The sequence below is a fragment of the Dasypus novemcinctus genome, chromosome 24, assembly GCF_030445035.2.
Source record: "Dasypus novemcinctus isolate mDasNov1 chromosome 24, mDasNov1.1.hap2, whole genome shotgun sequence".
NCBI classification, from domain to species: Eukaryota; Metazoa; Chordata; class Mammalia; order Cingulata; family Dasypodidae; genus Dasypus; species Dasypus novemcinctus.
The window spans coordinates 36,677,825-36,698,395 of NC_080696.1; the positions used below are offsets into that span (position 1 = coordinate 36,677,825).

The 20,571-nt window shown below is 53.8% G+C and overlaps 1 protein-coding gene across 7 annotated transcripts in view; it reads left to right on the forward strand.

The window, feature by feature from the left end:
* LOC101414677 (uncharacterized) overlaps positions 1–17,613 on the forward strand; it is a 79,930-nt gene extending 62,317 nt beyond the window's left edge. For 4 of the 7 annotated variants that reach the window (XM_058286927.2, XM_058286925.1, XM_071211647.1 and 1 more), the window contains 6 exons: positions 12,350–12,795; positions 13,121–13,231; positions 15,231–15,373; positions 15,989–16,048; positions 16,855–16,976; positions 17,255–17,613. In XM_058286927.2, the coding sequence (XP_058142910.1) occupies positions 12,637–12,795; positions 13,121–13,231; positions 15,231–15,373; positions 15,989–16,048; positions 16,855–16,976; positions 17,255–17,583 (924 nt within the window). In that variant the 5' untranslated portion in view covers positions 12,350–12,636 and the 3' untranslated portion in view covers positions 17,584–17,613. Of the gene's footprint in view, positions 1–9,651; positions 12,796–13,120; positions 13,232–15,176; positions 15,374–15,988; positions 16,049–16,854; positions 16,977–17,254 lie in introns of those variants that run through there. The other 3 variants (XR_009183202.2, XM_058286928.2, XM_071211648.1) reach the window with 3 other exon arrangements.
* The last annotated feature ends 2,958 nt before the right edge of the window (positions 17,614–20,571 follow it).

The window sequence follows — 20,571 nt, forward strand, 5'->3', positions numbered from 1 at the left end:
CTGTGTGGCCTTGGGCAAGTCACCTCACCCCTCTGAGCCTGAGTTTCCTCCAGCTTCAGATGGAGCCAGGTGGGCACCCCAGTGCACAGTCTCCTGGGCAGAATCTGGGAACGCAGCTGATGTGGAGACCAGACCCCAGAGGCTGAGAGACAGAGGAAAAGCCACAGCCATTGGGGCCAGGCTCACCTGCTACTTGTGCCGGTGAGGCCCTGGGCGGGTCACTTCTCCATCTGGCCCTGGAACAAAGGTCATTCTAAGGTGGGGGGGGGGGAGGGGGGCAACTACCTCACCAAGTTTTTCTGAGAAAAGAATTTATTCACTCAAGTATTTATCAAGCACTTCCCATGTCAGGCGCGGGGTACATGGCGGGACTCGGGGCAGCCTAAGATCTCTGTCCCCACGAAGTTTGCACTTTTGTGGGCAAGGAGGCAAGAAACGAAGAAGTGAAGGAGCATGTTACAGCTGAAGGGATCTGCGCCTGCAGGCGGGAGCGGGAGAGCCGGGGAGGGGCGCGGATTCAAGCGGGAGCTGGGGGCAGCCTCCCTGCGCAGGTGACAGCTGAGCAGAGCTCAGGAGGAGGAGGCAGCCATGGGCGGCAGAGAGCGCTCCAGGCAGCAGGAACAGCAGGTGCAAAGGCCCTGAGGTGGAGGGGCGGCTGGTGTGTTGGAGGAAGAGCACAGGCCCGGGTGGCCGGAGGGGGTGAGCGAGGGGGACGGAGGGGGCAGGTGAGGGCTCTAGTTCTGCGGGAGGTGGGAGCCATAGAGGGTTATGTGCCGAGGATGGGTAGGATCTGACTTGCGCTTCCCTGGGGTCCCTCTGGCTGCCAGCGGAAACTGCGCTGTAGATGCCAGGATGGCAGTGGAGGGCACGGAGGGGCGGCGGCCGCAGTAGTTGACCCTCTGTTGAGGGACCACATTCCTTCCCCCTTTAAAGCCTCCCTGGGACAAGTCCTCAGCGTGACTTCAAGGTCCTGATCACTGGCGCTCACCTGCCCCCCCAGCCTCAGCCCCTCCCCCTCCCCCAGCCTGACTGTGTCTGCTCCCCCCACTGCTCCCTGTGCTGCCCCTCCTTCCACCTTCCTGTCCTTCCTTTTTTTGTGACCCAGCTCACGTGTCACTTGGCCTGGATCTTGGAGTTGGGAGAGTGAAAGGGAGACAGAAAAGCCTGACCCAGGAGGCTGTAGCCTACACGTGCCTGCTGTGTGACCTTGGGCAGGTCCCAGGCCCTCTCTGGGCCCTGGCTTTTCTGCGCTGCAGAATGGGGAGGACCGTGAACCTCCTCTCAGGTGGTTCGGGCAGTGGCAGCTGCAACCCGAAGGCTCTCGTGCCTGCAGAGGTGATGCTCTCCGGGCGTGAGCTGAAGCCGGGGGCGGCTCGTGGCTGGGGTGCCCGCAGCAGCCCCCGCCTCTCCTCTCAGACCTTCTGGAGTTACCCCAGAACCTGCGGGGTGTCCAGCCCCGGCTCTGCGCCTGGCCGGGGACAGAGGCGGTGAGTGCAGGGCTGAGTGTGGGCTTCAGAGCCAGGCGGCCTGGGTTCAAATTCCAGTGCCGCCATTCGCTCATCCCTGGAGCCTGCAAATTACTTACCCCCGTGGGGCCTCACTTTCCCCATCAGTGACATGGGGAGAAGAGCAGTATTCACCTCTTGGGTAAATAATACCCTCAGTGCCTGGAATACCTGGCTTATCAGAGCAGCCGCTCTTACCAGTTCTGCTACTTTCTGTCTGGGAGATGGAGTGATTGTTTTGCCACGCTCACAGAGTTGCTGCGAGGATTGAGTGAGTCTGACACGGGTAAGCAGTGACTGGTACAGAGCATACACACAGATTTGTTTTCAAGATTTCAAGAGGCAGAATTTATTTAATCGAAGACTGATTTATAAACAGTCCCTATGAAATCATGTGTCCCTCTTGTCAAACAAATGCCCAGGTAGCCCATGTGACTTCATGCAACTTAACAAAGACAAGGTGAGGAAGAAAATTGCTGACCTCAGGGCAATCCCTGCACCTCTACAGGGCAATGAAAACTGTATTTCCTGCTAATGATCTATGTGATCATTATTAACCCTTCAAGTAATTAGGATTTTGCGGCTGGGTGACTTTGGTCAAGTCTCTTCTCTTCTCAGACCCTTGGTCTCTTCTTCTCTAAGGTGGATGTAATAATTTTCTCCCTCGCTGTTTAGCTCAGAGGATCATGGTTTGGCTTCAACCCATCGAGGCTCCCTTTTATTAAGTGCCTCCGGGAAGGAAAGAAACATGTACACATCTGGCCGCTCTCCTCCCTGCTGGGAGGGGGGGCGGTGCTGCGTGTTTCTCAGGAGAGGACTGTGCGGCTGGGGAGCTGGCTGGGGGTGCGGGGCCCAGAGAGGGAAGGAAGTGGGGGCCTGGGCAGGCTGGGCTGAGGCAGCTGTGGTGTCAGGAGCAAGCCCCAGGCAGCTGGCCCGGCACCTCCTGCCACCCCCTTTACCCTTCCCGGGCTCCCTTTCCCAGACAGCCAGCCCCCGGGCCCGGCCTTGCCCACAAGATTCCCAGATTTCACGAGCGGGGCTGGCGCTGAATCATGTGCAGTAAGTCCAGGGGGAGAAACTCCCTGCCACCCGGGACGAGGCAGCGCCGCCTGCCCTCCCGCCCGACGCCCGGGTGGCCGCCAGGGTGCGGGGCCGGGGGCCGGCCTGCAGCACGTGCCGCTGGGGACCTGTGCCCGGAATCGGGGAGCAGGATCGTCGCTGGAGGGCTGGTGTCGGGGAGGGTTTGGGGGCTGGTGTGGCCTCAGGTTCAAGTCGCTCCACCTCTCTGGAAATGGGGCTCATGGCAGGCCCGACCTTGCGGGGCCACTGCAGGGGTGGCACGAGGACACGTGTGCACGGGGCGGGGCCCAGCCAGCGGCACACAGCTGGGGGAGGCTCCTGGGGCCCACAGACCCCGGGGAGCCACCCAGACATTGAACCTCCACCCTCATGGTTCAAGCTATTGTCTTTTAAAAATGTCTTCATTCAACAAGCTTTTATTGGGCGCCAGGGACTCTGGGTGCTCCGTGGAGTGCCGGGGACACGACAGTGAACACAACAGAAAACAGCTCTGCCCTGGTGGAGCCTCGTTCTTGGGGGGGCGGAAATCCGAGATGACGTCAGGGAGGGGTCAGGGCTCCAAGGAGGTAAAGCAGGGGTGGGGGTGTTAGGGGGGAGCTGGTGGGGCCGGTGATGGGGGTGCGGGCTGGGCCAGGCGGAGCTGGGGGGGCCCTCCCTGGGACCCCCGCCTTCTGTTCTCCACAGCTCGGGGTGTCGGCATTGGCTTCCCAGAACCCCAGGGCTCTTACCTGTGTGTGGGTGACGGGAGGAGGACGGGGCTCTGGCTGCAGCAGTCACCCCACTCTTAGGCTGACCGCTGGGAGAGGTTAACGATTCAGGGGGCCCTGGGGACCAGGTGCATGTCCACAGCTGGCTCATGAGCTTGGACGTGGGGCAGCTGTGGGGGGGGGGTGAGAAGGTCAAGGTCCAGAGGCCATGAGAGAGGGAAATAGGGAGGGGTGGGCTGCCAGGGGGCCTGGGCCAGGAGAGGTGGAGACTGCTTCTGGGGTCCAAAGGAGAGGGGGTAACAGGAGGCCTGATCGACACCCCCACACGCGGTCTTAAACCATGTATGCATTTCTGCACAAGTCCTCCACTGGTTCCTGTGGGACACAGAGGCTGGGCTGGCAGACGGTGTGGGTGGCAGTGGCCTGACATGTCACTCTGAGGTGGCTAGAAGAGGAGCTGGTCAGATGGCCCCATGTCCGCACAGGTGGGCTAGAAGTAAGGTTCTCGTGCCCGTTGTACAGACAAAGAAATGGAGATCCTGAGTATCAAGGGGAGGGGCCAGGCCCCAGCAGAGTGGGATTTGAACCCAGGCCCGGGTACTTTGTGACAGCCACATTTTTAGCTCCCCTGAGTTGGTTTTTTTTTTTTTTTAGATTTACTTATTTCTCTCCCCTTCCCCACCGCGCCAGTTGTCTGTTCTCTGTGTCTATTTGCTGCGTTTTCCTCGTCTGCCTCTGTTGTTGTCAGCGGCACTGGAATCTGTGTTTCTTTTTGTTGCGTCATCTTGCTGCATCAGCTCTCCGTGTGCAGCGCCATTCCTGGGCAGGCTACACTTTCTTTCACGCTGGGCGGCTCTCCTTACGGGTGCACTCCTTGCGCGTGGGGCTCCCCTACACAGGGGACACCCCTGTGTGGCAGGGCACTCCTTGTGTGCATCAGCACTGCGCATGGGCCACTCCACACGGGTCAAGGAGGCCCGGGGTTTGAACTGCGGACCTCCCATGTGGTAGACGGACGCCCTAACCACTGGGCCAAGCCCACCCCCTGGTTTTCTCATTTGTTTTCCTTTCTTTTTTTAGAGGCACCGGGGACCAAACCGGGGTACTCAATCCCTGGAGCCATGTCTGCCCCCCTGAACTATCTTTTAAATCCATACCCCAAAAGAAGCGTTGCCTTCTTATAGGATTCCTCTGACTGCTCTGGGGAGGACAGGTGTGGGGGGTGGCGAGCGAGGGTGGAGACGAAATCAGGGGGGAGGCCCCTGTGCCCGTCCAGGAGCCAGATGGCAGGGGGCGACCTGGTCAGAGTGGTGGCCGCGGGGGGGCTGGGAAGTGGTGGGGTCCTGGCTTGTTTTGAAGGTGCAGCCAACAGGATGACCTGATGACGGATGAGGCGTCGGGGCTGGGGAGGGCTCAGGACGACTCCAGGCTCCTGCTCCCAGCACCCGGGAGGCCGGTGGGGCCCCGTTCTGAAATGGGGGTGTGGAGGGCGGAGCGGGGCTGGGGCACATCCTGAGTTCAGCTCTGGACCCGCTGCTCTGAGGCGCCTGGGAGGCAGGGGAACAGGACAGCCGCCCCCTGCCGCCTCCTCACTGCCTCTACCTGGTCCCAACGCCGGTACCCGTTCCTGGACAGTTGCGACAGCCACCCCATGGTCCTCCCACCTCTGCAGTTCCTCTCCTGTCCTTCTTCTCCCCTGCCGCGGTCATCTTCAGAAAGTACAACTCTCTAGGCCCTGTCTTTGCCTTACTCTAAACCCATCGGTGGCTCCCCACTGCCACCTGAGTAAAGTGCAAACGCCTCCCCCGGGTCACCCCATCTGCCTGCGCTCCCAGTGAAGCCTCGGGCCCAGGCGGGCAAACCAAGCGGGCGGCCCTGGCTCTCGAGCGCCCAGCCCCTGCCCGCCTCCCTGCCCTCGCTCACGCCCTTCCCGCCAGCGGGACTGTCCTTCCTCCCCGCACTTCAGGGATGCGGCTAAAGGCCCCTCGGCCCCGGAGCCTGGTCTCTACAGCCTGTGGCCTCCTGTTTGTTTCCTTCTCCCAGGGCACCTTGCGCGGCGCTTTGAATTCCACTTCCACTTACTTCTACCTTCCCCTCCTCCCAGAGGGGGAAAGGCGCCAGGTCGTGTCTGGGCCTGGCGCCAGGCTCGCCGTGGTTCCCTGTCGGGTTTGGTGGGTGAGCCGCTGAAGCGGCTGCACTGGCAGTCGCCTGGGTCCCCGGGCCCCAGTCCCCCTTCTCCTGGAGACCACACTCCAGTTTTACCCCTGGGAGGCAGCTAGCCCCTTGGTCCATGTGGGTCAGGGGGCCTGACTCCACCCCCAGGCTGGACCTCTGACCTGGGGCTGGCCACTCAGAACATTCCAGGCCCTGGCTACATTGACGAGTCTGATCAGAGCCAGTGGAATTCAATTCTGAGTTTTGGCGGGAAGAGGGAGATGTTGTAGCCCTGGGGTGGCTGAGCTCGCATGTCGGCCAGGAGCAGCCACGGCCGCTTTGTCCCTGTGAGAAGAGAGGCGGCCCGAGGATGCAGCCAACACGGGGCAAAGCAGAGCCCAGAGACGGAGATAGCCCAAGGCCTAAAAACACGACTGGGGCCCCTGGATTCAGCCGTGCCTGAAACCAACAGCCTTGAACTTCTCAGTTATACAAGGCAACAAGCTTTCTCTCTTGCTCTGTCTTTTTAAAAGCTAGTTCGCTTTGGGGTCCCATTGCTTGCAGCCACAAGAAGTCCTAACAAATACGTAAGCTTTCTCCTGACTGTACTTCTTGCCATCTATTGCCCATTTCAGGCCCCCGTGGCCCCATGTGAAATCTCCGTGTAAAGACCTGCATTGAATATCCAGTGTTGGGGAAAGCGTTACTTGCTCTGCACAACTGGGGTGTTTATTCTTTTCTGATTCGTGGAGGATACAAGGAACGATCACTAGTTCTAGCTGCCTTGAGATCCTTCTGGAACAAGGCAGGGGTCAAACACAATGGCCTCAGGATGGGAAGTGTGCTCCAGCCCCCGCAGGGCTCAGCTTCTCAGCACGGTCCTGGGAGCGCCACGCACGCTCCTCGGCCATGCTCCCTTCAACAGCGGTAGACGGGACTTCTCACCCTGCCCGTAGGAGCGTTCCAGGCTGGGTAAGGCCACCCGCTAGACGCCATAGCTCCATCTTCCCCAGCCGCGACAACCAAAAGTATCTCCAGACATTGCCCGATGTCCCCTGCTGAGAAGCTCAGGCGTTAGTGAAGTGCTTTGCACAGGGCCGGGCCCCTCACAAGTGCTCAATAAAGACGAGCTTCGAGCGTCTCAGTGAGAGCCAGGTCTGGCTAACCAGAGCAGGGAGAGAATTTATTGAAAGGACACGTACAAACTCACAGAACAGATGAGGAAAAGCGCAGAAATGGAGGTAGTTCAGAGGGTCCTGGGGGTAAGAATTTGGTATGTGACTGCAGTGATGGGGTAACGAGCTCCTCCCCGTTTCAGCCCTTCCTCCCATTTCCTCCTTCCTAAAATTCCATTTTCCTCAGAAATCTCCCTCGTTCACACGGGCTCAGGGGAAACGAGCCTCAGCCCAGCCCCAAAGGATGGGTGCCAATGGCCTTAAGCCCGTCACAGTGACCTGGCCCCTCACCCATCCTTGCTTAGGTTGGGCATGGCAGGCAATTGCGGGCAATGAGCCATGGTGGGAAGTCTACCGGGAACTTCCGGGAATGATTTCCCTGCTCTTTGAAAGAGAAAGAAGCTCTTTTCTTTCTGGTTTTGTTGAGGACAGTCTTGATGCTCGGAGCAGCAGTAGCCATCTTGAGTCAATGAGGCGCGCCAACTGGAGGGCAAAGCTCACGTCCCAGGACCTGCATCCTTGCTGATGTTCTGAAGCTGATTTCCCCTAGCCTCCAAACTTCTGTCTGTGAGAAAATAAGTTCCCTTAGTTTTAAAGCTTCTGTAAGTTGGATTTCTATTCCTTGCAGCTGAGAACAATGTACTGAAAGGCCAAATCCCATGGGTAAATCGTTGCTTTCAAAATGCTTGACATTCCCTGTGGCCCGTTGGCGGCTCTGATATTCTGAAACTGTCCTCGCAGCCCTCCCTGCCCTCCGAGTAACGCAGAGGGGCTCACGCTCACCTCCATCCCCGTGAGGTCCGGCCTCCCCGGTCCTCATCTGCTCAGTAGAGGCGCCCTGCTGCCTGAAGGTGTACGTGGGGCTCACGCAGGAGAGCAGCCCGGAGGCCTCCTGCCAGCCGCTTCCTGTGCCAAGTGCAGTGACGTTCAGCCACTCTCCCTCTGAACGAGGCTCCTGTGCAAGTTCATGTCTCAAGATCGAATTGTCCTTCCCTGGTGATTGGCATCCTCCTGATTTCCCTTTCTTTCTGCATATCCAATGTTTCTCCAATTAGCTGGTGCTACTTCTTTTTTGAACTTCCCCAGATATTATTTCTTACTACTTAAGTAAGCATTTCATCCCCCTCACCTAGGGCTTGATTTAACATGTTAACAACAGCTATTAGAAAGGCGGTTCTTTGCTTAATTTTTAAAAAGTTTAAAAGGTTATTATGGGGAAGCAGGCTTAGCTCAATGGATAGAGCTTCTGCCTACCACGTGGAAGGTCCAGGGTTCAAACCCCGGGCCTCCTGACCCGCGTGATGAGCTGGCCCTTGCGCAGTGCTGATGCACACTAGGAGTGCCGTGCCACGCAGGGGTGTCCCCTGTAGGGGAGCCCCACGTGCAAGGAGTGTGCTCCATAAGGAGACCAGCCAGTGTGAAAGAAAGTTCAGCCTGGCCAGGAATGGGGCTGCACACACGGAGAGCTGACACAGCCAGATGATGCAGCAATAAGAGACATAGTTTCCCGGTGCCACTGACAATAGAAGTGGACACGGAAGAACACACAGTGAATGGACAAAGAGAACAGACAACTGGGGTGGCGGGGGGGAGGGGAGAGAAATAAAAAAAAGAGAAGATGACACTTCACAACTATGGTTTTTAAAAAAGTTTATTATTGTCAAAGAATTAGAAAATACTGATAAGCAAATGAAAGCTATTAGAAGTCTGTAATATGTCACTACTTGTAGATAGCTGCTGTGGGCATTTTGGAGTAAATTATTCTTACAAAGAATTTTGCAGGACGCCACTTTAGAGAACGTTCACAGGAGTGGTACCTCCACACCCCAGGAAAATCCTTTGTTGCAGGACTTAGAGTCTTTCATTTGCCAACGTGCATCGGATGTTGCTTTAAATAAAACGGGTTCTTCCGTATAGACTTAGGTTAGTGGGCTGCTGGGCACACCCGCCACAGCCATGGAAACTGGACGATCCCTGGCCAAAGCGCAGTGGGGAAGGTAGAGCTGTGGAGCTGGGGTGCTGGCGTGGTGGGAGAGGGGGTGTGGTGGACAGAATCATGGCCCTGCGAAGGTGTCCACTTCCTAGTCCCTGGGACCTGGGACCGTCACCCTGCCTGGCACAGGGAGTCTGCAGGTTACATTAAAGATGGTGAGTCAAGGAGCTTCTCCTGAATTACCCGGGTGGGTCCTCGCCACAGGAGTCGTGAGAGGGAAGCAGGAGGAGAGTGAGGGGAGGAGCTGGGAGGTGGGACGCCGAGGGGGGCTGCGGCGCTGGAAGATGAGGAAGGGGCCACGAGTCCAGGCAGATGGGCGGCCTCTGGAAGATGGAAAGGGCAGCACGTGGATTCTCTTTCAGGACTTCCAAAGGGAAGGCAGCCCTGCCAGCCCATTTTGCACTTCTGATCTCTAGAGCTCTAAGATAACCCACGGGTGTATTTTTTTTTAAGATTTATTTTTATTTATTTTTCTCCCCTTCCCCGCCCCCCCCCACCAGTTGTCTGCTCTCTCCCTCCACTCGCTGTGTTCTTCAGTGCCCGCTTGTGTCAGCAGCACCCGGAATCTGTGTCTCGTTTTGTTGCTACATCTTGCTGTGTCAGCTCTCCGTGCGAGCGGCGCCATTCCTGGGCAGGCTGCGCTTTCTTTCGTGCTGGGCGACTCTCCTTACAGGCGCACTCCTTGCGCGTGGGGCTCCCCTACGCGGGGGACACAAATCACTCAGAAACCAGCAATGGCTTCTCCCCGCTGGGCATCTGTTCACCAGCTGACGTCAGATCACCCATTTTGGATGGTTATAGCTGACACATCCAGAAGCCTATCTGCCACAAGTCAGAGGCGGGACATTCTCAGAGGGAATGTTTTCTGTGGAAGTGGCTGCCAGTCAGGGCGCACACTGGCCTTAAGAGCTGACCTTCACTTTCTGAAGTTGCCTTCCTGAATGTCCTAGTAGTATCTCTCCACTGACTCCTTAAGTGCCTTTGTTTCATGTGGGTCCTGCTGTGATCTGCACTACATTTGCGTAGTTGACAAAGATGACAGGTACATGAGTATCGGGGCAGTGGGGGGGTCATGTCCCCTTGGCCCTGGGTGCATCCTTTCTGGATACCCACCTCTCGTGAATGGCTACTAAGAGCAGGGGCCTGCTTTGTGCCTTAGTTTCTTCCATTTCATTTTGAATTGTTGCTTTTATCTCTCACTCCAGTTATTTTCAGAAGGTAGCATTTGTTCCAAAGTGGGGAAGGAGGGAGCCAAGTACCTATTTGAAGGGAGAGCATTCCCGTCAGCATGAGTCACAACTTTCAATAGGAGAATGCCTGCTGTTTGCAAGGAAGGAGAGGGAGGCCCCTGGGCTGCAACAGCAGGAGGGAGAAGGAGATGGCAGAGGTGACAGGGCGGAGTTCATCGCAACTCTAATGCCTTAGGTCTTTCCTCTAAACATGATGGCGTGTGATCACACATCATGTGGCACGTCACAGCCAGAGACCTCAGCACTCCAATATTAGAGGAAGGTTAAAACATAGCCAAACTGGAAATATCAGCATTAATTCAGGACCCATTTTCAAAGGGCAGCACATGGCAAGATTTAAACTTCCCTCCTCCTGCATATCATCAGCTGTTATGGGTTGAAATCTGTCCCCACAAAGATATGTTGAAGTCCTAACGCTGGTTTACCAGAATGTGGAAGTATTTGGAAATAGAGTCATTGCAGATGAAAGTAAATGAATTAAGATGAGTATAGACTGGCATGGGTTCAGTCCTGAGTGGAAGAAAAAGAACAGGCACCTACAGTGCAGGTTAGCAAGGCAAGTGTTGGGGCAGAGCCACTGGGCACTGACTGTGCCTGGCAAAGGGGGCCCACTCCATGGACTGTCCTCTGTCCCTTGTGGGGCCCGTGTGGGTGCCCAGCTTTCAGCAAGACCCATGTGTCCCGTGCAGTGCCTTCCGCATTTGCCTGTTAGGTTAGCCCCGTGCCAGTGTACCCCTAGCACAGCATCCCCATCCATACCCAGGCAGGGGAGCCTGACTGTCCTCCTCGAGCACCCCTAAAACAGTCAAGGCCCAAATGCCTGTGCACAGTTAGAAAAATTAGGCATAGTCTAGAAGACTTGGAATCAACTGACCGCCTCAGCCGGGCTCAGCCATTTCCGTGGGGTTTGCTTTGGAAGTGAGAGTCCCTAATCCTGTGGAACCCCTACCTGCTCCTGCCCACTGAAGCGATTTTCTTCTGAAAATCCTAAATTTCATTCACAAGTACAAATACATACGTGCACACACAGGAAGTAACCAGTGGGGACGATGAAGGGGGAGGCAGGGCAGGAGCTGGCATCAGAGAGGTGAGAAGGGGACAGAGGTAGGAGGTTGAGACAGCTCTGCGTGGGGCAGTACCATCATTCTCCTGACAACATGCCCACTGCCCACAGCACAGGGCGGCAGAGATGCCAGGTTGATGGGTAGGGAGATGCCTGATATTCCCAGGGATCTGCTGGGCCTGGTCAGCTCCAGGACAACCAGAAGAGGACAGCTGGTGTCCTGCCTGCCCCACCCTGGGCACCTGGAACTAGGATGAGCCTCTGTGTGGATGGAGGCTGTGATGGTTAGGCTAATGTATGCACGCAGCCAGGTGATTGTGCCCAGTTGTTTGGTCAAATGAGCACTGCGTTAATTGTACTACAGGGACATCTATGGCCTTTAGTCGTGAGTGACTTTACTGCACAGATAGCTGATTACGTCAACATCAATCAGGGGGATTGCTGTCAGCAGTGAGTGAAGCTTTTACCACTCGGTTGAATGCCTTAAAAGGGGAAGTGATTTCAGCATTCAGAGAGAATTTCCCAGCTCATCTGTGGACAGCCAGTGTCCCCAGGAAATTCCTCAAGGACCTTCATTGGACTTTCATGAGAGCCCCTGGTCTGCAACCTGCCTGTGGAACCTCGACATGTGTATCCGCACAGTCAGTTAAAAGACTCTTATAAAATCTCTTACTATCGACAGACAGCTCCTGTTGATTCTGTTTCCCTAGAGAAATCTGCCTGTTACAGGGGCTGTTGGAGAGGAAGCCTCAGTTTCCTCCTCTATAAATTGGAATACTTAGAGTAGGGGACCCCAAGAACTATGCTTGGCTGTGGTTCTCCATCAATGAAGTGCAGTGCCCTGAGACCCTGGGAAATACTTTCCACACGCTGGGGTCCTTCTAAGCAGATACAGGCTTGAAGGGTCCGGGCTGTGTGGACCTGGGGTGCACAAAGCAGGAAACGGCACCAGACCACAAGTCCGGGATCTTGGGAAAGACAAATTTTGTGGGAGCAATCGATAGGATACAATATGGAATAAGAAACTTTGGAGGATTTTATACCCAAGTGATGACTAATTCTGATATTCACTGAATTTCAAAACTCTCCTGCTGTGGACTTAGAAACGAGGACAAAGTAATAACTGACTTTCCATGATCATAAACCCTGAACTCTGCCCTGATCTGAGTTATGACCCAGGCTGCTTCCCCTCTTCTTGTGCATCTCCCTTGTCTCCCTTCTGGAAGTGGCTGCACGTGACACCAGCCCTCGGGGTTCTTGGCATCAGCTCCCCTTCACCTGCGGCCTTCCCTGGGAAAGAGGAGCTAGCTTGGGCTTCTTGTGGAGGAGGGGAGACCAGGGGACCCTGAGGGTCACGCTGACTTATCCAGGGTCACAGAACTGGCAGGAGGAGTGGGTGTGAGCCCAGCTCCTTCCCCTCAGATGGTTCCTGATGTCCCCAGGCCTCCGCAGTGCAGCCTGGATGCTGTGCTGGTGACATTGAGCACACTTGGGAAAGGACATGGGAGAGGATGGCGAGCAGTCAGCAGCCCACAGAGGCCCTTGAGGAGCTGTTATCCAGGAAAGAGGCCCAGGGAAGGGGACACAGGAAGTGACCTCACCTCCTTGAAGCTGGAGCCCAGCAGAACTTGGAACCTGGTAACCAGGCACCCACATTCTAGAGATAGCCGCTAGCTGCTCACTCGGGCAGAGAAACTCGAGGGAGCAACATGTTCTCCTGCTGCCTCCGAGCTTCCCGAGACTCCCGCGCCAGGAGTCCCTGTCGTGAGAGGCTTCTCAGATGCTGTCGGCGTTGGCTCACCCCACAGTATCGACGGCTCACCCCGCAGCCTCGCCGGCTGTGGCCGTTTCCTAGGAGGAGCCATGAGGTAAGCCGTGGGGCTGGGCAGGGGATGAGGCCAGGCCTAGCCTGTGGCCTGCCTGGGCAGCCTCAGATCGTCCACTCTGGCCTGGTGTGTGCAGGGGAGGATCATGAGTGAGGACGTCCCTGGGCAGGAGCAGGGGGTTGGGGGAGGAGGCCAGGTGGCTTGTCATGTTCACTTCCAGGCCACGGCAACCAGGGCATGATGGGGGACATAGGTTGGCATCCCTCTGCCCAAATGTTGATCCTGACCCATGGAGCTGTCCCTTGCCATTGACTGTAAGGCTGGGCCCTGCTGCCTCCAGGCCTGGTTGACAGACCTGTCTTTGCAGGTTTCTACCCACGAGACCAGAACAGAAAAGGACATGGAGGTCATCGACCTCTCGCCCCAGACCTGGGAGTCTGGGCATCATGCCACCAACATTGACCAGAGCAGGCTGGAGGTGAGATGGGAGCAGACAGTCCCCACACCCAAGGCTCTAGGCAGTCATGGGGGCTCCAGGACACAGAAGCTGCCTGAGCTGCACACCAGGTGCCCTCCTGGGAACTCGTGCTGTTGGTGCTCAGTCCCAGCAGAGGTGTCCAGGCCCCAGCCCCAGCCACGACGCCCACCACCCAGCCCCAGCCCTGACCAGGCGCAGTGTTTGACAGAATAGCAGAAAAGAGACTTTGTCATGATTCCCCTTCACGTTCTTTCATGGTGGTCTTTGCTTTTGTTATGTGTGTGTTTGTTTACTCTACCTGCCATCAGGTGCTTCCCAATGCCAGGAGTCCCACCTGAGGTCAGCTAGATTGTGCCTCCGCACCATCTCTGTCCTTACTCATCATCAGGTTTCCTGGGTTGTTTTTACATAGAAAGGGTGAGGGGATGAGACTGTGATACATGTTTCTCAGCATCCTGCCATCTCACAGAGCTCATCACTAGTACCCTCCAGGTCAGGTGACAGGGCTGCGTCACTTCATAGGATAGGACAGGGACAGGGGTTCAGCCTCTTACTCCCTCGGGCCTTGGTGGGAATCCTTCCTCTTTCCATTTCAACAGGATTGAAGGGAACATCCCTGAATATCCTAATGTTTCCAGCTCGCCCAGAATAGACGCCTGGGAATGGGATAGCCTGGGCAAAGGTTACGCATGTATAAAGTTTAAATGGCTGGGGCCAGAATACTTGAAGGAGTTAAAGACCAAAAACCAGGCTGCTTCCCTGCCATCTGACAACCTTGTGTGTGACAAGGTTTGAAACTCTTGTCTGGGATATGAAGTCGTATGTGCAATTTCTCCAGTGAAAAGGGGATCTACCATGAACATTTCAAGGCCATTTACAATTTCTCTTCACTGCATCATCAGCTCTTATCCTTGGTCAAGCCAGGGTCTTTTTTCCCATTCAGAAATTTTCAGGTGTTTACCCATATGCAGAATGAGGGATCACCATAGAATGAGCTGGTAGTTGCTAAGGGCAGGGAGAGGGAAGAAGAGATGTGATGTGGGAGCATATTTGGGACTTGGAGTAGTCACATGTGATACTGCAGGGACAGATGCTGGACATTATATATCCTGCCATAACCCATTGAACAGACTGGCAGAAAGTGTGAACTACAATGTAAACTGATCCACGTGGTGCAGCAGTGCTCAAAAATGTATCCAACTGAAAGCAGGAGAAGTGCATCCAGTATCCATGTGGAATCTAAGCCCCCACTTGACATAGATGTGCAATGGACACAACCAATCCAATGTCCACAGAGAAAATGTGGCATTGGTTTGGGAAGGGTGACCATGGTGGCTGCTGGGTGCGGGGAATGGGAGGAAGAGATGACATGGGGAGGCATTTTTGGGACATGGAGTTGTCCTGGGTGGTGCTTCACGGACAACTATGGGGCATTGTAGATCCCCCCAGGGCCCACTGGATGGAACGTGGGAGAGTGTGGGCTATGATGTGGACCATTGACTATGGGGTGTAGGGATGCTCAGAGATGTACTTACCAGGTGCAATGGATGTGTCATGATGATGGGAGAGAGTGTTGCTGTGGGGGGAGTGGGGGGGTGGGGGGGGTGGGGTTGAATGGGACCTCATATTTTTTTAATGTAATATTTTTTTTAAAAATAAAAGAAAAAAAATGTATCCATCAAATGCAATGGCTGTGCCACAGTGATGAAAGAGGTTGTTGACGTGGGAAGAGTGGGTTAAGGGGGGTAGGGGTTATAGGAGAACCTCTTATATTTTTTTTAATGTAACATTTTTAAAAAATAAACATCCTAGAAAAAAACTCTCTAAAAGCAAAAGGAAGAAGAGAAGGTTTCCTGCTTTGTAATCGAATGCACGCACCCAGGGTGGGACTCCCTGAGATCTTGAGGTTTCCTTATCTGACCTCCATCCCCAACCCTCCTGGTAGACAGAGAAACTCTGACTGCGTGTTCCTATTTTGTCCCTGACGTCTACATACCAGTGGGAAAATGAGCCTCCAGAGACCATGGAGGAGACCAGCCCAGAACTGATGTTGCCCAGGGAGAGAAGGCAGGAGGAGCGTGGCCAGCTTCTGGGGAAATTTGGACGTTTCCCCTGCAGGCCGCAGGCCTTGTCTGTCACCAGGTGAGCACCCTGCCCCACCAGGCCCTACTCCACCAGACTTTAGCATGTTTCTTGGGGTGTCACTTCAACGCCTTGAACCTCAAGTGGCTCACTGGGAGACTAGGGCTTGAGAGGACCCAGCTAACAGGGTTATTGTGTGGAATAAACGAGATATGCCATGAGAAGTGCGGACACGGTGCTAACCAGTGCAATGTGCTGCTGGGGGACTGGAGATCTGGAGACATCTTCTCACTTTTCCTCCCTCATGGGGAAGCACAGGACTCGGCCCTCACAGACTCTTTGTCCGTGAACTGTCGTATGTTCTTTCTGTCCAGATGTTGGAGATGTCATCCACTGTCAAGATCTGAAGTCTAGTCAGAGCAGATTTTGCAGCGGGCTGGGAGGAGTGCTCCATGCCCACTCTGACTTCTAGGAAGGTGCTGGTGGGACTCAACAAAATATACCCAGGTGTCTTTGTGTGCAGGTCTATTTCTGTATTTAGCCTAGTTGCAGGAATAAAGAAGAAAAATCTCTGGCTATCGGGCTTCCATTCCACTCAGAAAATCAGACAGTGACTCTAGACCTCATGAGCAGGAAGGGTTCAGAGGGAAATGACATCCTCATGTCACCCCGTAGGTGTGAAAGAAACATCCGTGTCGTGGATGGGAATAGAAGAGGCCTGACACAAGTAAAAATGTGAGTGGACACTAGGTTACAAAGAAAAGGTTCCTCAAGCTTCATTGGAATGAAAACGGTGGGGTGTGGGTAGTGGTGGGAGTGGCACTTCAGGTCACTAGGCCCCCATATCTAATGCTTCCCACCTTCCCTGCCTCACCCCGTCATGGTTCAACTTGCCCCATTCCTGAATTAACCCAGGATACCTGGTCCAGGACAGGAGACGTGGGGAGCAGCCTGTTCCCCATTGGGCTGCGTCATCAGTCAAGGATACTCCCCTACAGGCAGGGGTGGCTCGGCTGTGCCCGTGCCTCCAGGAGGACAGTGTAGGGGTGAGAGCCTCACACGCACACAGGGAATGACGCACCCGCACTTGCATGAGCCTCAGCTTGAGGGGCAGTGAGGGCCCTGGGAAGTCTCCGTAGAAGGTCCACAAGCCACCGGGTCTTTAGGGAGCGCCTACTCGTGAATGCTCAGCCCACTCAGCAGAGGAGACGCAGGCCATCGCTACCCAGCTGGAACCGAGATTCCTGTGGTTCATGTAGGGAGAGAGGCAGATACGTGTCAAGGACCCCTGAAGAAGGAGAGACTTGTGAAGATGATGGGGCACGAACACCCAGTGGTTTAATCTTTTCTCAAGTCCCCTCTCTGTTAACATTCGTGCACTGAAAGGACAATGAGGGAGGAATGGGCTGTGGGGTGGGGACAAGAGGGCAGGCAAGGACTGTCACAGGAGCTGTCCACCCACACATACAGGAGTGCTTTTGAAAGGGACAGTGTTGAAAAAGGCCCGGCTTCTGATCTGCTGCCCACCATTATCTCTGCAGTGAAATCTCCTGCTTCCGGGGCGCCTGGCTGGAACGCTGCACAGCAGACACCTTTCCCATCGCGGTCTCTACCATCCTCAGCGCTGTGGTTTGCAGAATAGACGTGAACATCGTGGGATCAGGTGGGCAGTGCCAGGCCCAAATTTCACACGTGCAGCTTGAGACTGTGTATCAGGGTCATTGCTTGTGAGGGTGACTGAGGACCTGGGGGGCACCTGGGCGGGAGGCTTCAGGGCTGCTGAGGGGAAAGAAGAACCTCAGAAGAGTCACCTAGTCGTCCTCTGTAAGGGAGAGTTTCCTCTGGGGGTGGGGGCCTTTCCCTCTGAAAGGCTTGGGGACAGTTTGTGCCATTCGGCACCCGGCATGGCAGTCATGATGCTGAACACTGCTTCTCTTCCAGCTCCAAGGTCAGGTCCAGCGGCCACAGCCTGGCCAGCTCTCCCTCCTGCTCATTCCGCTTCTGAGATGTTTGAAGGAAAAACCGCAGGGGCACATGTGAGGCTGGGCTCAGTGCCCGCACCGGCTCCATCGTCACCCGGCACAGAATGGTCACCTGAGGAGGTCGCGCCTGCCCAGGCAGCACAGGAGGCTGAAGCTCCACTTCTCCAGTGTGGGCCCGAGGGAGGACAGGAGGCTTCTCTTCCTTCCCTCGAGACTGCCTCCGGGGTTTTTCTCTTAACTTTTTTGATTGTGTATTTATTTTATGGATATTTTTATTTCCTAGTTTAAGTTATAAATATTAAATATTTGTTATCATTACTCCTTTGTAGTGTGTTCATCAGTGTCTTAGGCAGATTTACTGCTGCTCCAACATCCGTCACTGTCTTTGAGAAATTCTCTTTACGCCAAACATGAACCCCTCCCTACCTGGCAGCCACATTCCTTTCTTACATCCTTCAGACCACGGGAGCCACGGGTACACTGCTGCTGTGTCACTGTTTCCTGGGCTCTGGCATGAGCAGGTGGACAATCTCAGCTCCTGGCCCAGAGTCAGGCTTGACCAGGGGAACGTTACCCATTTTGACATACGGGTGCGGCGCAGCTCAGGCATGTTAAGGGACTTGCCCAAATTGCCCCCCCCCTGAAACATCAGGCAGCAAGGACAGAACCCAGAACAGGACTCACAGCAGAGCAGGGGTCTGAAGTCTGAGTCACCCATTTTGTGCCTCGACCCTCTGTTCTTCTGCCCCTGCCAGTGTCTCAGCCCCACATACCTTTTCGAGTTCTGGCCACTTCTATCCAGGAGATGCTTTTGGCTTGTTCTACAGGATATGGTTAGAATTGAACGCATGGAGAAGCGCAGCCTTGTGGCCTACTGGAAATTGTCCACATGATCCACCCACCATGTGGGGCACTTGTCATCCATGAAAATGGAGGGACAGGTAGGGAGAGGTCTTGGAAATTCTGAGAATGACAGAGGAGAATACCCTGTATTTCAAGGCATTCACTGGGCATGAACATCACAGAAAAGGATGCTGGAGGGAGGCTGTAAGAGGAGTGTGGAAGGATATAGGGAATTGCGCAGGACTCAAAAGGAAACTGGGATTCCCATGCCTGGGCAAGGTCAAACCATGGCCTTATGAGAGCTTCTACAATTCTAATTGAGTATATCCTCACCTCCTCTTGACACTTTAAGACATCTTCCTCCTCATATTCAGTTTCATCAAAATATATTTTTCTCTACAAATGATTTTTATTCTTCATTTAATTAGATAAGTTACGTGTCCTGCACACTTTCACTTTGGCCTAGACTGAAAGGAAGCTCAAAGATACATTTTCTCTGTTCTTGCTAAAAAGTTCCTCCCTACATTTCTTGGAATATTTATTTTATCTTCATTTCTTTTAAGAATTCCCAACCTATATTTTATTTTACTTGACCATTCGTTTCTAGAGGTGTTTAAAGTTTTAGGGGCTTGAACTCTATAGTAAGGGATGAAGATGGAGCACTTGGCTCCGAGCAGTGATTCTGAGTCCCACCCTTGAGCTGGATTCTATTGCCCAAAGCTGGGGGGACTTGAGGGCTGAGATTACTGCTCATCTACAGAACGGGGAAAAGCAGTGGACCAGGAAGGGCTCTCTGACAACAAGAATTGCCTCTGCACTCCACACAAGCCATGGGGATTGCCTCTTGCCGTGGCCATCTCTACCCCTGTTATACCAGCTGGAATGTGGGAGGGTGGTGGGGGTGAGTGGGAGGGGGCCAGGGGTTCCCTGCTCCTTGCCTTCTGGCCTTAAGCTACCTGCCGGCACCCAGAGGTGGTGGGTGGTTGGAGGGACAGGAAAAGCTGCAGCAACTCCAGGAAAACACCTTGTCAGGGACCATCTGCTGCAAACTGCTCTAGGTAGGAATGAATCCCAGATCCTGGTCCCTCCTAGATACATCCGCATGTGCTAGGTCTGCCTGGTCCATTTCAATGGACTCTAACCACAAACCTGCTGATGAGCCGGGCATTTCGTGGTCCTTGTGGGGTCAAGGAATGCAAAGTTTGGGGTGTGTAGCAGTTTAGTATTGTTCATGAATTCCAAAAAGAGATATTTCATTATATTTGTGAACTGGTCTTTTCCTCTGGGCATATTATATTATACTGGACTCCGTTGTTTCACTTTCACTTGAATTAATAATGATTAGGCTTTGATGGGGCCACATGGGCAGGTTGCTGAGTCCCCAACCACCAAGGGGGTGAGGACTCAGAAAAAAGCACTGTGGAGAAGGCAGTTTGGAGTTGTTGAACTGTAGCCTGAGAAAGTAAGTACACAGGAGAAGAGCACAGGGGAATACAGACAGCTCTGTAGACACCGCAGAGGCCCTGGGGAAAGAGATGAGCCTAATAGCCTGTGGGTGCAGCTGACACTGAGGAGAAATGAGCCCTTGGGAGAGACGCGAGCCTTATGCAGCTGATAACTTAGATTGAAAGGAGCTGAGACCACAACGCCTAAGGAGAAGGAAGACTGGCCCTTGTAGGCACCGCCCACTCTCTGCTCCAACACGTGGCCAGTGATTCTGAGCAGAAAGTGTCCCTTATGGAACTTTGAGTCCAGATTAAGTTAATGAGATGTGTAGGGAGTAGGGTCACAATAGCTGAGTAAAATAACTAGAGTGAAAGATAAAAGCAACAATTCAAAATGTAAGGGAAGAAATTAAGGCACAGATAAATTCATCTCAGTGTTATTGATAATACTGAAAAATTTGAAATAAGTATTGCCCAATAAGGGAATGGCAAACTAACCAATGGTATAATATAATGGAAAAAATGCAGCTATTAAATGATCCTTGTGATCATCATAATGCAAATAAATTGGCATAAAACCTGCTTATCATTGTGAGAAGTGAAAATTCAGGGAGTCCTTTATATAGTTTTTCCATTAAAAAATTTATTGGAGTATATCACTCACACATAAACATACATAAGCCATAAGTGTATAGTGATAGTTGTGAACTTACAAAACAAACACACATAGCATCGTACAGGTCTCTCATAACTCACCTACCACCAATAGCTTGCATTGTTGTTAAACATTTTTCACTAATGAGTAAAGAACAATGTCAATATATTTCTACTAAAGAACAGTATGTTCCCCCAACCCACCCTATTATTATTATCTTTATATCATTTATACATGAACATACATAAACAGTAAGTGTAGAGTAAAACTTATGGACTCACAAAGCAAACATGCCTAATACTATACAGGGACCCCTTCATCAGCCCCCACCGA